The following is a 15,519-nucleotide window of genomic DNA, read 5'->3' as shown; positions in this document are numbered from 1 at the left end:
CAACACTTTGGGTGATGACTTATAAAGATATTCACATTGGCATGTTTGGGGGACATTCGAGTGCTTGTTGTACCTGCATTTTATTTATCTGCCTCTGTTGAGGATGATTAGTTGTCCCTACAAGTTTACAACTTGGATAAAAACGATCATTCTTCCCTTATTTCTACATTGAGAGCGCTCATGCACTCCCATGGATTTTAAAGTGTGTGGCATCATTGGCATGTTTTATGGCTCAAAGGAAGACATGTATGCTTCTTCAACTAGGAGAAAGACGTAGGGGAACAAAGCATGCATGCATTCCCTTGACCTTCCATCAATTGTTTTATATGCAAGACAAATTCAATTGCAAACTTTCTACCTTGATGGAGGTTGTGGGCTCCCTTACTGGTTTTGTCTTATGCTTCCTTAAGATGAGCTTTTGTAGCCATCAGATTGTAAATTGTTTGCTACCTCCTTTGTGTCACATCTTTGCATTCATCCAACAAAGGCAAGCCATACTCCAACATTTTCTTGAAATTCATGATTTTTTATTTTTGATCGAAGCAACCACAAGACGTGTTCGAGGGAAGCTGATGCTAGCCGTCAAGTTGTAACGTTGCAGAATGGTTTTCTTTTGAGCACTACCCTAACTGTTGGCACTAATGCTTATATTTGCAACACTTTGGGTCGTGACTCCCAAAGATCTTTGCATTGGAAAGTTTGGGGGACATTTGACTGCCTGTTGTATAGGCATTTTCTTTATTTGGCTCTATTGAGGATGGATGGTAATCCTCTTGATTGTACAACTTGGATAAAAAGTTCTTTCTTTCCTTATTTCTGCATTGCGGGGGCTCATGCACTCCCATGTACTAGCATGTTTTATTGCTCAAAGGAAGACATGTATGCTTCTTTAGCTGGGAGAAAGGTGCACTAAAATAGTGTTGAGATGGCCAACATTGACAAACATGTTAGATTTGGCATTGCCCATGTAAGCTTGGCTATACTTTAAGAGTTTGTAGGTAGTCATTGTTAATAACCGATGACTAGCAAGAGGGCCAAAGCTCTTCACAACCCTTTAGTTTTGCAAAGGGGCGAGGGATTTCGATAGCCCCACGTGGTAGCATTTCCTACGTCCAACCAGCATCATGCATTATTCACTAGCAGCACGTCTATACAACGAGATTGTGTGTGTGTGTGTGTGTGTGTGTGTGTGTGTGTGTGTGTGTGTGTGTGTGTGTGTGTGTGTGTGTGAGAGAGAGAGAGAGAGAGAGAGAGAGAGAGAGAGGCCGCCATCGAAGGGTATATCTAATCTACATCAAAGTTCAGAGCTAGCAAAATCTATGCTTACCGACTCATCAGATATAACACAACTTCGTCTTCCTTCCAAATGCACAATGATGCACAAGATTAGAGAATGCAAAAGGGATAAAGAAGATATTGGGCATGCACGAAGAATTACCATCAATGAAGCATCAATGGCAGCTACAAGCGACCATCCACCAAGATTCATACCTATCCTATTCCTCATTAACTAAAGGACTCAAAAAGATTTCTCAAAGAGCCTCTACCATCAACTCCTTCATGTCAACCATTCTTCATTTTTGGATCAAGATGCGTGCACCTCTCTCCCCAAAGGTAGGCCCTTCCCACCTACATTGTTGTAGCATGTCACAATAGGTGTGATGAATTGAAGAAGGTGTGACAACAATGGATAGAGATCTTCAATGGCACTACCAAGATTAAGAGCACCTTCACATAGACCCGATAGTGGTGTTTCTAGAGGGCCTTTAAAGTTTAAAAATGCAGTAACATAGGCATTCACCACCACCACATTAAATACGGTGCACATCTTGGAAGCACCTCTATTATAGAGGGTCCTTGAACCACCCTCCACATTTTGGAAGGCCTTCTGAATTGGAAATGACCTGATAGAGCAGGTCAACTAGATCCTTTTACCTCCTATCAAAAGTTTTCTTTTTGTCCTCATTTGGCAGCTCTAATGGGACCCCACCTATCTACTTGCTAGAAGATCACCTATGGGAATGCACAACCTTCAAAAAGGTGAGCCTTCCAATTTGGAAGGCCATCCAGTTTGGAAGGCCTATGTGTAGACACTCTTACAATACTCAAAACATCTCTTCTTTTTGCATCAAACGACTTTTCACATAATCCCATTCAATGTAGTATCATAGGTAGGGAACCAATAAGTTCAGAGATGTATGTTATGTTTTATTATTTCTTTCTACACTATATTTGTTTTGGTGTGTTTGTCTATCAAACTGTGTGTGTGTGTGTGTGTGTGTGTGTGTGAGAGAGAGAGAGAGAGAGAATTTTGTGTTATTTCTAATCTACTTGCTAGCATGGTTGTAAACTTGAAACCTTTCCAAATACTACGGTCATGATTGCTTGAAGGGGAGTACATGTAAGATGGTAACATCTAGAATGTGTTGATTTCTTAGGCAAGATATCTCGTACACTATTTTGTGAAGCTTTCTCAAGGCAAAGCCATGGAAGACACTGGGCGAAACCTGAAGCCTCTTAAACTCTTTGCTTACAAAGAACCCACCATTTTGTGTGCAAGAATTAAACAATAAAGTAGATCAATGAATTGTTGGCTTTGGAGTTGGCATGTGCTACCCATCTGATTTTCTTTAGGAGATGTGTGTGTGTGTGTGTGTGTGTGTGTGTGTGTGAGAGAGAGAGAGAGAGAGAGAGAGAGAGAGAATACACAACCCATATCATGTATGTATGAGAGAGAGAGAGAGAGAGAGAGAGAATATTCTCATTTTGGATGACATACTTGAAGAATACGCAACCCATATCATGTATGTATGAGAGAGAGAGAGAGAGAGAGAATATTCTTCTACATACCATTTTCTTTTCAATGTCAGTACCATTGAAGTGTATTGTTTCAATATCATTGTTCCCCCACGTCCTTGCCCAAAAGTGAAGAAATGATTCCATAATTCGAGCATCATTGTTCTCAATGTTGTAGAAATACAAAATTAGACAGAAAGGGAAGCACATGCTAAAGCATGTGGCATATTTCAATGAATGGGAAGTTTAGACTTTCCTCTTGATGGGCACTTCATTTGTGAGCAAGACATGCTTGGCGTAGATTCCCCACATGAATGTCAAAATCCTAAGGGGCACAATGAGGAGGACTTCCACCAAGAGGGTGAGAAAAGAGTCTGGGGGTACAAAACCTCGACCTAATGTCCTCACCAGAACGCCTTGGTATGTGGTGCTCACAAAAAACTCATTTCGCTTGAAGCCCTCAATAGTGAACCGTGCGACGTCGTCAGGTAACTCTTTAATAGCAACGAGATAGATCTTCTCGCCCATTGCTACAAACTCTTCAGCCTCGTCAAAAGCTGCTAGCCAAAGAGATTATGGGTAAGTCATTGTATGCAAAGTGTGGCAACATTTCCAAATGCAACAAGTCTAATACAATGCAAAGAGAACACACAAAGTGCACAATATCCCTTTTCTTGTAGGGCATGTTTTATCATGCCAAAATAGTATGCATGTGTGGGTAGGTGTGGGGACGGGCTATAACCTTCTGCAAGCATAGGCGTTTGTGTGAAGGAAGGGCAAGAAAGGGTCACCCCGATCTTGTATGGTAGTAACTCAAACTTCAATAGTTCGGCAAGCCCCTTTAAAGCACATTTGGTTGGCGAGTAGATGTTTGTGCCGTATAAGAAGACCTGCAAAAACTCAATTAATAAAGCATTTGCATTAAATAGGCACATAGGATATTGTAGAAGTTTCTCAGGTAGCTGAGACTGATTTTGCACGGGCTGCCCAACCTTGAGCAGCAGGTGCGCTTGCTCACGTGGATGACAGCAGGCAGTAAAGGATTGGTCCCGCTGGTCACGGAGTGGAGAAGCACTCGGCGCGCAGCGGATACTGCATGTCGCCTATGGAGCATTCAAAAGAGGAAAGAGAAGCTGCGCTTACACATGCGGAGAGGGAGCCGACGATGACGATGGACGATGGGTGGTGGGCGCTGCGGGTCTTCATGAGGGGAATGGTGGACTGAATGGGGAACATGACGCCCAGAATGTTGGTGCGTGTGACCTCCTCCAGCCGGCTGGGCTTCATGTCCTCCACGAAGTTAGGCTGCAGAATACCGGCACTGCACACCAACACATCGATGGGGCGCCACTCGAAGCTGTCACGAATGGCCACAGCCACAGCCTCTGCATTGCCCACATCCACCGACTGTAGCAGCAACAACATTAGACCTTAGCTTTGAGCATAGCAGAAAAGAGATGCCAAATTGGATGGCGGGATGTGCTGTTTAATTACGGAGGGCGTCACCTTCAGGCGGATGCTGTCGGTGGGGAGGTTGAGGGAGGCGATTATGTGGCGCCGGGCGTCCTCCAGCTTAGGGAGGGTTCGCGCTATGAGCGTCAGATAGGCGCCCTCAGCCGCGCACTGCTGGGCGATGGACAGCCCGATGCCGCTGGAGCCACCCGTTATCACCACGTGCTTCCCTCGCAAAGAAGCTATGTGCTTGAACCGCCGCCTCCTGGCGTCCGCCCAGCAAATCCCCGCCAGCACCCCAAGCACTACGACCACCCGCCAGGGCCAGCACTCCATTGCTCCCTCTCTTCCCCTCTCTCTCTCTCTCTCTCTCTCTCTCTCTCTTCTAGAACACTGGCTTTATGTGCCTTAACGCTTACCGTTTATGTGACCGCTCTGGGCCTTTGCCTACCGGATAGGGATCGTGTGCACCCCGGAAGACACAACTTTTTTTTGAAAACCAACAAGAGTTGCAGGCTTCCAGCGCAGGTGTTCAGCGTAATAATAAGTGACAAAAAATGCGTTGTGTGTTTGGGGGGGGGGGGGGAGAGAGAGAGAGAGAGAGATAGAGAGAGAGAACCGTAGGACCTATCTTTATGCCGCAGCTCGCTTCATTGGTAGAGAAGAAACTTCATGACGGTCCTGCCCTGTGAGGCTGTGACCTTCACGACCAGACAAGTTCGAGGGCCCGGAAACGAACTAAATTTCTGAAATTTTACACAATACTGGCATTTTCGCTCTTACATCGCATAAAGAAGTTTTTTTTTTTCCCCCCTGGTTAGAAAAGAGGAGAATTATGGAAAAAGGAGAAGCACAAAAGCCCCTCGGGAGGGAAAGGGTCATCTACAAATGAAGGTATCTCTGAGCAAGGCAAAGTCTAGAAGAATCATACAGGAAAACACAGGTGCCTCCACCTTTGTCATCTAACAACTTTCTAAATAGCCTTGACCTCAATAGGTGAGGCATCCTTGACCAGATTAATTCAGTCCAACATAATTTCTCTGAAACTAAAAGACAAGGGTAATCGGGATGTAGAATGGTTAGGACCAAAAGTAGCTTTACATCTCTTCAGCCAAATTTGCCATAAAAATGCATCCTTGAGGGTAGTCCATAGTGGTATATCCATAAAACTGCACAACACCAAGAAGATTGGTTCTCCAACTGAGAATAATCCCTTCCTTATGGTTTGCTTTTTGAATCTCAGCTTTGAAAAGGAAATTAGAATCACAAGATACAAAAAGATGGATAACGATCTCTTCATGCCTTTTACATCTTGCGCACATGCCATCTGAGATCCCCAGCTTCTTGGCTTTAGAACTTGTCCAAAGCCCTTGGTGTAACACTAACTGTTGGAATTAGGGTTGCAGAGAAACACACACAGCTTGGAGAAGACGAAGGAAGCTAGAGGCACACAATAGAGAGTGTGTTACTTACTATGCAATGGAAAGATAGATAGCCCTAGAGTGATGCGCGTATATACAATGCTCAGGGGAAAAAACCTCCTAAAGAGGGAAAAAATGCCCCGGCGGTCCTAGTGTGTTCACACACATCACTACCACATGTATATGGTAACAAATCCCCCTTGGAGTGATGCGGTGAACGAGAGCTGGCACATGAGTAAAGGGAAGTGCCATGCCCTGAGGACGTGATCAGTCCACAAAGGGGAGTAAGCCCAAAGCTTTGCGGAAAGCTTCAAGCTTCTCACGAGACAATGCCTTTGTGAAAAGATCTGCAAGGTTGTCATGTGTTGGCACATAAGCCATGCTGATCTCTCCCACTGAGAGCCTCTCCCTGACATAGTGGTAATGCACCTCAATGTGCTTTGTGCGAGCATGAAAAATTGGGTTCCTCGCAACTGCCAATGTGCTCTGACTGTCAGTGTAGATAATGTTGGCAGTGTCCTGTCCAACACCCAAATCAGCCATCAAGCGTCTGAGCCATACACACTCAACCGTAGCTGTGAAGACTGCCTTGTACTCAGTCTCACAACTCAAAGTGGCCACAGTAGGTTGCTTCTTGCTCAACCATGATATACATGAACTGCCAAGCATGAAACAAAAACCACTTGTGGACACTCGCGTGTCAAAACAACCAGCCCAATCTGAGTCCGAAAAAGCATGTAAATCTGGCGGCAATGATCCCCCCTTGGGATAAAACAAACCAAGATGTAGTGCCATTAAGGTAGCGGAAAATCCTCTTGACAGCCTACCAATGCTTAGACCCTGGGCTATGCATAAATCTGTTGAACTGTGAGACTGCAAACTGAATATGTGGCCTCGTGTTGCATACATAAATGAGGCAGCCAATAGCAGTTTGGTAAAGAGTGACATCAGCAGGATCGCTAGCATCATGTAGACTCAACTTCAAACCTGTTTCCATGGGAGTGGCAATAGGTTTACAATCCTCAAGTCCAAACTTACATAGCAATGTCTATATCTAACTTTTCTGACACAAGGCAATACCACCATCACATTGCTTAAACTGTATACCCAAGTAATGATGCAACAGCCCCAAATCTTTCATCTTGAAAGTAGCATTCAAATCAGCCTTAAATTCAGCAATATGTCTCTCATTTGGTCCAGTGATCAGCAAATCATCGACGTAAAGAACCACAATGAGAAGTACATCACCCTCACGCTTTACATACAATGTGCTTTCTGTTGGACTGTTACGAAAGCCTCGTTTAACCAAATGAGTGTCAGCTTTCTCATACCAAGCACGAGGAGATTGCTTCAACCCATCCAAAGCCTTCTTACATCTACACACTTTGTCCTCTTGTCCTTTTATGACAAAACCGCGAGGCTGCGTTACATAAACTTCCTCAAAGATGTCACAATTCAAGAAAGCAGTAACAATGTCTGATTGATGTACATCCCAACCAAAATGAGTTGCCAATGCACATAGAAAACGCACAGTAGTCATACGACAAGTGGGAGTAAAAGTCTCTTCATAATCTATGCCTTTTTGCTGTGCATAACCCTTTGCAACAAGTCGAGCGTTATGGTGATCGATCTCACTATCCGGCTTGCTTTTCAACTTGTAAACCCACTTCGTACCAATGGCCTTTTTGCCAGGAGGCAAATCACGTAAAGTCCATGTGTCATTTTCTATAAGTGCATCATATTCTGATTGCATGGCAGCCATCCAATTTTTTGAATTATGTGCTTCATCAAAAGACAGAGGCTCCTCATTATCATGTAAGCTAGACACAGCCAAATCATAACAATCTCATGCATAAGATGCATGGCAAGAGCCTGAACGAGTACGACTAGACAAAGGTGCATCCAATTTACTGTCACGCAAAGTGTGCACCAGCCATTTTGGCATACCTCTAGCCTGCTCATTTTCAGTCCTTTCCTCATCAAGTATATCATGTACATCTACATCAGTAATAGGCTAATCTGTAACATTTTCAGAAACCCCCATAGGCTGTACATTTTCCTCATTGGAAATTACATTCGTATTTCCACCACTGAAAAGAGACAACAAAGTGTCATAAATGTCATGTGAGCTTACATTACTGTCTCTAGTAAATGACAACAAGGGCTGAATAGAATCTTCCACAGTAAGGGCTGAATAGAATCTTCCACAAACACTACATCCCGTGAACCAGAATACTCTTTGTTTGTGGATGATATAACCTGTAACCTTTGCTTTCAGCACTATAACCAACAAAAATACATTTGACAGCCTTATCATCCAATTTTTTGCCCTCTGTTTGTGGCACCAAAGCATATGGCAAACAACCAAAAACACACATGTGCTCAATAGAAAGCTTTCTATCATGCCATGCTTCATATGGAGCAATAGACTGCAAAGCTTTCGTAGGACACGTGTTAAGTACATAACTGGCACACATGATGGCCTCAAGCCAAAAATAATGCAGCAAAGCTTGACGCTTGACCATACATCGTGCCATTTCCGTCAATGACCTGTTTTTCCTCTCAGCAACACCATTTTGCTGAGGTGTATACGGCACTGTACATTGGTGTTTGATCCCACAACTAGCCAGAAATGCATTAAATTCATGAGACATATACTCCCCCCCTCGATTGGAATGGAGGGTGCCCATAGTACATTTCGAGAAATTTTCAGCCATAGCCAGAAATTAATTGAAGCACATAAAAACTTCGGACTTCGCTTTAAGGGGAAATACCCATGCATGCCTGGAGTAATCATCAATGAAAGTCACGAAGTAAAGGTAATTGCCCAAGGACAGAGTTTGCATGGGCCCACAATCATCACTATGCACAAGCTGCAACCTGCATGTGGCCCGAACTGAACCATCCTTTGGAAACTTAGAACGTTATATCTTACCCAAAATACAGCCTTCACAAACATGTTTGACAGGTGCTTCAAGAGGTGGCAAAGAAGCAACCATATCAGATTTCTGCAAACGCAGCAAATTGACAAAATTCAGATGACCAAAACGTGCATGCCAAAGTTTTGCATCTGAAATAGCCCTTGAATCTGCAACAACATTTGCAAAATTTTGCCCACACTTGTCATACAAAGTGATCTTTTACAGCCCACGGCACAAAAGGCCAGATGCAACAATTTCATCACCAAAACTGAGATCATGAATTATACATCTGTCATCCACAAATTTGACTACAAGTCCAAGTCTAGCAAGTGTGGATACAGACAAGAGATTCTTCTTGATCCCAGGTACATAAAGTGCATCAACAAGTGTGAAGGAACTGCCATTTGCAGCAGTAAACACAATCTTTCCAACTCCTTGAACCGGATAAGAGGCATTGTTGGCACAAGTGACTGAATTCTCATGAGGGACAGACTCGAGAGAGGTAAACAATTCACGATGTGAGGTAATGTGCTTTGTAGCACCACTGTCGAAATACCACACATGTGAATCTGCACCAACTGACAAGCATGCATCATGGATAGCAGGATTGTAAGTGCACTCTGCGCTAAAAGCCCATTCTGCATCAACATCAGCAACATAGTCTCCTTTCACAGAAGACTCAACAATGGCTGCATTTGTAGTGGAACCAGCATTTGCAGTGGAACCACCCTCTTTCTTCTTAGCCTCTCTGGCCTTTAACTTAGGACACGACTTGATCAAGTGATCAGTAGCTTTACAATAATGGCAACGCATCTTCTTTTTGCCCTTATCACCAGAATTTCCAGACGAATTGCTGCCAGCAGAAGCATTAGGAACAGAATTTTTGCCACTCACATCAGAACCATAAGAAGTGGCCGCATTGCTATTACCACCCTTTCTTTGAGAAGAAATAGAAGACTGTTCAACTGCACACTGCCTAGTTCTGTTTTTTCTGGAAAGTGACTCTTGCAACAGCAATGTACATAATGCATCAAACTTGACAACTTCAGGATTTCCTTGGGTCATCAGTCTCCAAGTACTAGCAAAAGTCTGGTAGGAATCTGGTAAGGCATCAAGAACAGTTTGCACAAGGGAACTGTTTGAAACGACTTCACCTGCAGAAATACGTTGCTCATTGATATCCTTGACACCAGCAAGGAAAGTGTCCATATCATCTTCCTCATGCATAATCTTTGACTCCAGCTCTTTACGCAGCAAAGCAATTTTAGCTTCATTGCGACTTGCATAAAGACCTGCTAAAATATCTCAAGCCTATTTTGTAGATTTTGCTAAACGAATGTGAGGAACAATGGTGCGCTTCTCAGACAATGCAATCAATGCATGAGCCTGCGCATCCTTTACATCCCAATGAGCTTGTTCTGTCGTAGGCAAAATAACTCTAATAGCAGCAATCATTGCAGCAAGACCTACAACATTCTCAACATTGCGTACATCCTCAGAACCAGGACGTACATCAATGCCCTGCACAATTTTCCAGACGCTCTTTGACACAAGAACATGTTGCATCATATAAGGCCACATAGGGTAGTTGTCCCCATCCAACCTGTCCTCAATAGCAAACATCTTGAACACATCTGTGTTGTTGTCAGCCATGGTAAATGTTGCACCTGATGTGAAAACTGCTCGAAAATAGGAGAAATGGAGCGGGAACAACACGTGCTATATAGCACAAACCGTAGAGGACTATGAGGCACCTGTTATGTAGAAAACGGCACTGATAAAAATTCTGCACAAAATGACGAAGTAGCCTGTGCAGTACTACCTGTAGTGGAAACGGAGGCTGAAATGAGCCCGAATAAAAAATATGAGCATATTGAGCTCTACGAGCTCGCCCGAAATTTTTGTCGACCTGCAAACACTTGCCAAAGCTCACTGAAATCGGAGAAAGTGAGCAGGCGTATGCTAGAGCAGCTGGCGACTAAGCCCGGGAGGATGCAACCTGCTCTGATACCAATTGTTGGAATTAGGGTTGTAGAGAAACGCACACAGCTTGGAGAAGATGAAGGAAGCTCAAGGCACACAATAGAGAGTGTGTTACTTAGTATGCAATGGAAAGATAGATAGCCCTAGAGTGATGGGCGTATATACAATGCTCGGGGGAAAAAACCTCCTAAAGAGGGAAAAAATGCCCTGGCGGTCCTAGTGTGTTCACACACTAGGATGTGGTACTGATGTGTGGTAGTGATGTGTTCACACACATCACTACCACATGTATATGGTAACACTAACCACATGAGGCAACTGTGTTTAATCACCAAAGGGTAGACCCATAGACATTTAAATATGTATTCCCATTGTTTGCCTTGCCACTGAAGTCACCACCTTGTGTTAAGGTTTTTCACCAGGTCTAAGGCCATCCTATTAGGTCCATTGTTATTGAGATACACTTGAAGACACATCTTTGACATAGTTAGATGATTGCTCTTGAAACATTGTTGCAGCCTAGTTGAGAGAAGTTTACTTCTTTCATAAGCTAAAACTGCACATCCTTGGGAGATGTTGAATTTGAGCATAAGATCCTCTGGTGATAGAGCCAATCCATCTTTGAAGATGTCTTTCTAGCATCTAAGGCCACTTTTGAAGAATTGGCGAGTCTTCCTTGAGAGGGCCCAACCTTGTGATTTAAAAAACTATCCAAACCAAAGTAAATCTTCAAGCCAAAATTAGTAAGAAGTGCTCCAAGCCTTTGGTGGAGTCCATCTTTTCTTGATTTTTGTGAAGTCTCCAAACCAGAAGATTGGGGCAACTTGATAGTTATCTTTTCTTGGATGGTATGATTGATCACCATAAGGTTCGACTTGTTGCAAAGGGTTATTCACAACAAAAAGGCATAGATGATGAAGAGACTTTTGCTCCCACTTTTCGTATGACTATTGTGCATTTTCTATGTGCATTCGCAGAGTCATTTTGGTTGGGATGTACATCAATCAGACATTGTTACTACTTTCTTGAATGGTGACATATTTGAGGAAGTTTATGTAACACAACCTTGTGGTTTTGTCAAGAAAGGACAATAGGACAAAGTGTGCAGATGTAAGAAGGCTTTGTATGGGTTGAAGCAATCTCCTCGTGCTTGGTATGAGAAAGCTGACACTCATTTGGTCAAACGAGGCTTCTGTAACATTCCAATAGAAAGCACATTGTATGTAAAGCGTGAGGGTGATGTACTTCTCATTGTTGTTCTATATGTGGATGATTTGTTGATCACGGGTCCCAATGAGGCACACATTGCTAAATTTAAGGCTGATTTGAATTTTAATTTCAAGATTAAATATTTGGGGCTATTGCATCATTACTTGGGTATACAATTTAAGCAGTGTGAGGGTGGTATTGCCTTGTGTCAGAAAAGTTACATAGAGACATTATTATGTAAGTTTGGGCTTGAGGATTGCAAACCTATTGCCACTCCCATGGAAACAGGTTTGAAGTTGAGTCTACATGATGCTGGTGATCTTGTTGATGTCACTCTTTACCAAACTACTGTTGACTGCCTCATTTATGTATGTAGCACGAGGCCAAATACTCAGTTTGCAGTTTCACAGGTCAGCAGATTTATGCATAGCCCAGGGCCTAAGGATTGGCAGGCTGTCAAGAGGATTTTTGGCTACCTTAGTGGCACTTTACATCTTGGATTGTATTATCCCAAGGGGGCATCATTGCAGCCAGACTTACATGCTTTTTCGAACTCATATTGGGCTAGTTGTTTTGACACCCGAGTGTCCACAAGTGATTTTTGTTTCATGCTTGGCAGTTCATGTATATCATGGTTGAGCATGAAGCAAACTACTGTGGCCACTTCTAGTTGTGAGGCTGAGTACAGGGCAGTCTTCACAGCTATGGTTGAGTGAGTGTGTATGGCTCAGATCCCTTATGACTGATTTGGGTGTTGGACAGGACACTACCAACACTATCTACACTGATAGTCAGAGCGCATTGGCAGTTGCGAGGAACCCAATTTTTTATGCTCGCACAAAGCACATTGAGGTGCATTACCACTATGTGAGGGAGAGGCTCTGAGCAGAAGAGATCACCTTGGCAAATGTGCCAACACAGGACAGCCTTGCAGATTCTTTCACAAAGGTATTGTCTCATGAGAAGCTCAAATCTTTCCGCAAAGCTTTGGGCTTGCTCCCCTTTGTGGACTGATCATGTCCTCAGGGCATGGCACTTCCCTTTACTCGTGTGCCAGCTCTCGTTCAACCACATCAGTCTAGGGGGGATTTGTTACCATATACATGTGGTAGTGATGTGCGTGAACACACTAGGACCATCGGCGCATCTTTTCCCTCTTTAGGAGGTTTTTCCCCCCCTGTGCATTGTATATACACTCATCACTCTAGGGCTATCTATCTTTCCATTGCACACTAAGTAATACAATCTCTATTGTGTTCCTTGAGCTTCCTTCGTCTTCTCCAAGCTGTGTGTGTTTTTTTGCAACCCTAATTTCAATATCTACATGTGTCTTCTTAATATCCTTGGTGGAGTCTCCTCTTTAGTATCCATTTGTCCCATTGAAAGCATGATTTTTTCACCTTCTATTGGACCGGGTCATTTCTAGAGCAGTTGGACATGACCTAGCAAAATGCCCAAATTTGTTACACTTGAAACATGCCCCAAAGAAAGTGCCAAAATTCAGTGGAATGACCTTGAGACCAGCCCTTATGTTCACTACGAGATTCTTGGGCTGGGGTTTTTTGAGATCCCACCAGACACACACCTTATTGGTGGCAGCAGTTCCCACAGCTCTGTTAGATTGTACAAAAATTGGGGTACCTAGGGCTACCAGTAAATCTTTCAAATTGCTTCTTAGCCATATTGGGAGGTTAGCAAATTCCACCAAGACTAGACACATGTATTGGAATGCATAAGGGGAGTCAAAGGATGGATCCCAAGGAAGCACGCATACTAATGACCGATTCAAGAACAATGCGCTTTTAGCTAAGACTTTGGCCATTGCTGCCTCATCATTGAATTGTACTGAAAAGAAGAATTTTGCTAGGTATTGAGCATTAGAGACACAGCCTCCCTAACTTAAGACATTGCAACTGTGGAGCCAATTGATAAGCTCCACTCTGACAAGCACCCTGCCTATGAAACCGAAGACCAATGCAAGCTCGGCAAGATGTTTCTTAATTAAAGCAAGAGGAACTGCAATGATGAGTGCTTCCTCTACTTCCACACTTTGTGAGAGCGTTCTTTTCAAAGCTTGATGGACCCTATCCCCCATGGAAGCATCTTGAGACCCGGTAGATGTACCAATTTTTTCCAGCGTCCATTTTTTAGAGATAGTGCACTCATGATCTCTGCCAGTTCTTTCTCAATCTGGAATTTTTGCCCTTTCAACTCCTCTTTATTCATCCTCAGAATGCCATTCTGGCGACCCCCAAAAACTTTTGGGTTACCTCTTCGGCCCTCGCCGCCCCCGACTATATCTGGCCCTTTTCCATTTTCGGTGACCTTGGCATGACAACTACTCCTCATCATTGCTTCGGCATGCAAAGGCTTGTAAGTCTCCTCCATGGGTTTAGGAGTTGTGGTAGAGATGACTCGAGATCTAACCTAAGTACCACAAAGGAGAGATCCCAACTATAACTTCTCTCTCTCTCTCTCTCTCTCTCTCTCTCTCTCTCTCTCTCTCTCTCTCTCTCTCTCTCTCTCTCTCTCTCTCTCTCTCTTATTTAAAACTCCTACCCAAGTTGATGGGTCGCATCATTCACTGCTCGATAGCATATGAACGGAGGATAGGTCCAATCCAAACTCAAGACAATGTTGGGTGGACGAAGGTAAGCTAACTATCCAAGGATGAAGGTAAGTTGGCTAACCAAGGTGAACCGTGGTCGTTGCGATAAAAACTATATTCCTTGTACTGCGGACAATGCTGACCATGGACCACGATTAGTGCCAGCGACCTCATAGAGTCACCGTTCGTGCTTCCATGTCTAGCTCACTAATCGGGTGAGTGTTTCCATGCCCTGGCCGGGTAGCCCATCACTCCGTATTGACAATTATTGTTGGTCATGAAGCTATGCTGCAATGGTACCCACCGTTTTTGGGGAGCGATGGCCTATGCTAGTGTAAATATGGAATAATCGGATAGGTTTCCTCACTAATGTTTTCAATAATTTCACTTGTGTGTTTGTTGTTTTGTGAATTTTGGATGTGTGTACATATGGAAATGTGTTCAATTTTCCCTAATTTGTTACCAAATCTTGATAATTGTGTGCCTACACACTCTAATTTCACACTAACCCCTTGCTAATTTCACTATTTTTGCTAGCTTACATACTGATTTTCTTCTAATTGGACTAACATTATGTGCTTATGCTTTGACATTTGTCTAATTAGAGGCTTGGATTGCATTCTAATAATGTCGGTTTGTGTTAATCACCTAATAATTTGTTGATTTTGGAATGCAAACCGAACGGGCTCCCAATTGGTCGGACACGTAGCCGGAAACCACATTTGTACTCTATTAGTTTTCCGAGCTAGTGTAGTAATATTCTGTGTAAATCTTGATTCCAAAGTAGCAGGTCAATTCCCTAAGTTGTAATTCTGTCATGAAAATTGTAAAGGTCCACGTGAACCGGCAACTGGCCATTTAGAATGCCTTAGGTATAAATGTCAATAACCTTAATGTGAAAGAAGGCTTAACTTTCGAGAAGAGGGGAGCTCTGTTGTACGTATGCTCGAGCTACAAAACTGCTCCAACTTGTAATCGACTTTTCTAATGATTCGGTAATCCATTTTCAAATCCAAAACTTGCATTGTGTTCCTCTCTCTTTGCTCTTTCAATTAAGTGTAAGCATTGTCAGTTTTGTTGTGGTTTGCGACTACGTGTTAGTGAGCCTTAATTATAGATTGAGTGCTTA

At 43.3% G+C, this 15,519-nt stretch overlaps 1 protein-coding gene across 1 annotated transcript; it reads right to left on the bottom strand.

Annotated features, from left to right (window-relative positions):
- Positions 1-2,852: 2,852 nt before the first annotated feature.
- LOC147452781 (3-dehydrosphinganine reductase TSC10A-like) lies at positions 2,853-4,678 on the bottom strand. The gene is made up of 4 exons (XM_086519017.1): positions 4,303-4,678; positions 3,940-4,203; positions 3,539-3,686; positions 2,853-3,353 (listed from the first exon to the last, which is right to left on the bottom strand). Exons 1-4 carry the CDS (start codon positions 4,582-4,584, stop codon positions 3,043-3,045), a joined length of 1,005 nt encoding a protein of 334 aa, XP_086375143.1. The 5' UTR covers positions 4,585-4,678; the 3' UTR covers positions 2,853-3,042.
- Positions 4,679-15,519: the final 10,841 nt, after the last annotated feature.

Source organism: Adiantum capillus-veneris, chromosome 8 (genome assembly GCF_014529385.1).
Source record: "Adiantum capillus-veneris isolate H3 chromosome 8, ASM1452938v2, whole genome shotgun sequence".
In the NCBI taxonomy this organism is placed as follows: Eukaryota; Viridiplantae; Streptophyta; class Polypodiopsida; order Polypodiales; family Pteridaceae; genus Adiantum; species Adiantum capillus-veneris.
Note: the sequence above shows the minus strand (reverse complement) of the source record. Positions and strands in the feature narration are given on the sequence as shown.

Coding starts and splice junctions, on each gene's coding strand:
- LOC147452781 (XM_086519017.1), bottom strand. CDS start 4,584: ATGGAGTGCTGGCCCTGGCGGGTGGTCGTAGTGCTTGGGGTGCTGGCG. Junction 4,204..4,302: donor CCGACAGCATCCGCCTGAAG/GTGACGCCCTCC, acceptor TTGCTGCTACAG/TCGGTGGATGTGGGCAATGC. Junction 3,354..3,538: donor AACGCCTATGCTTGCAGAAG/GTTATAGCCCGT, acceptor TTTGGCTAGCAG/CTTTTGACGAGGCTGAAGAG.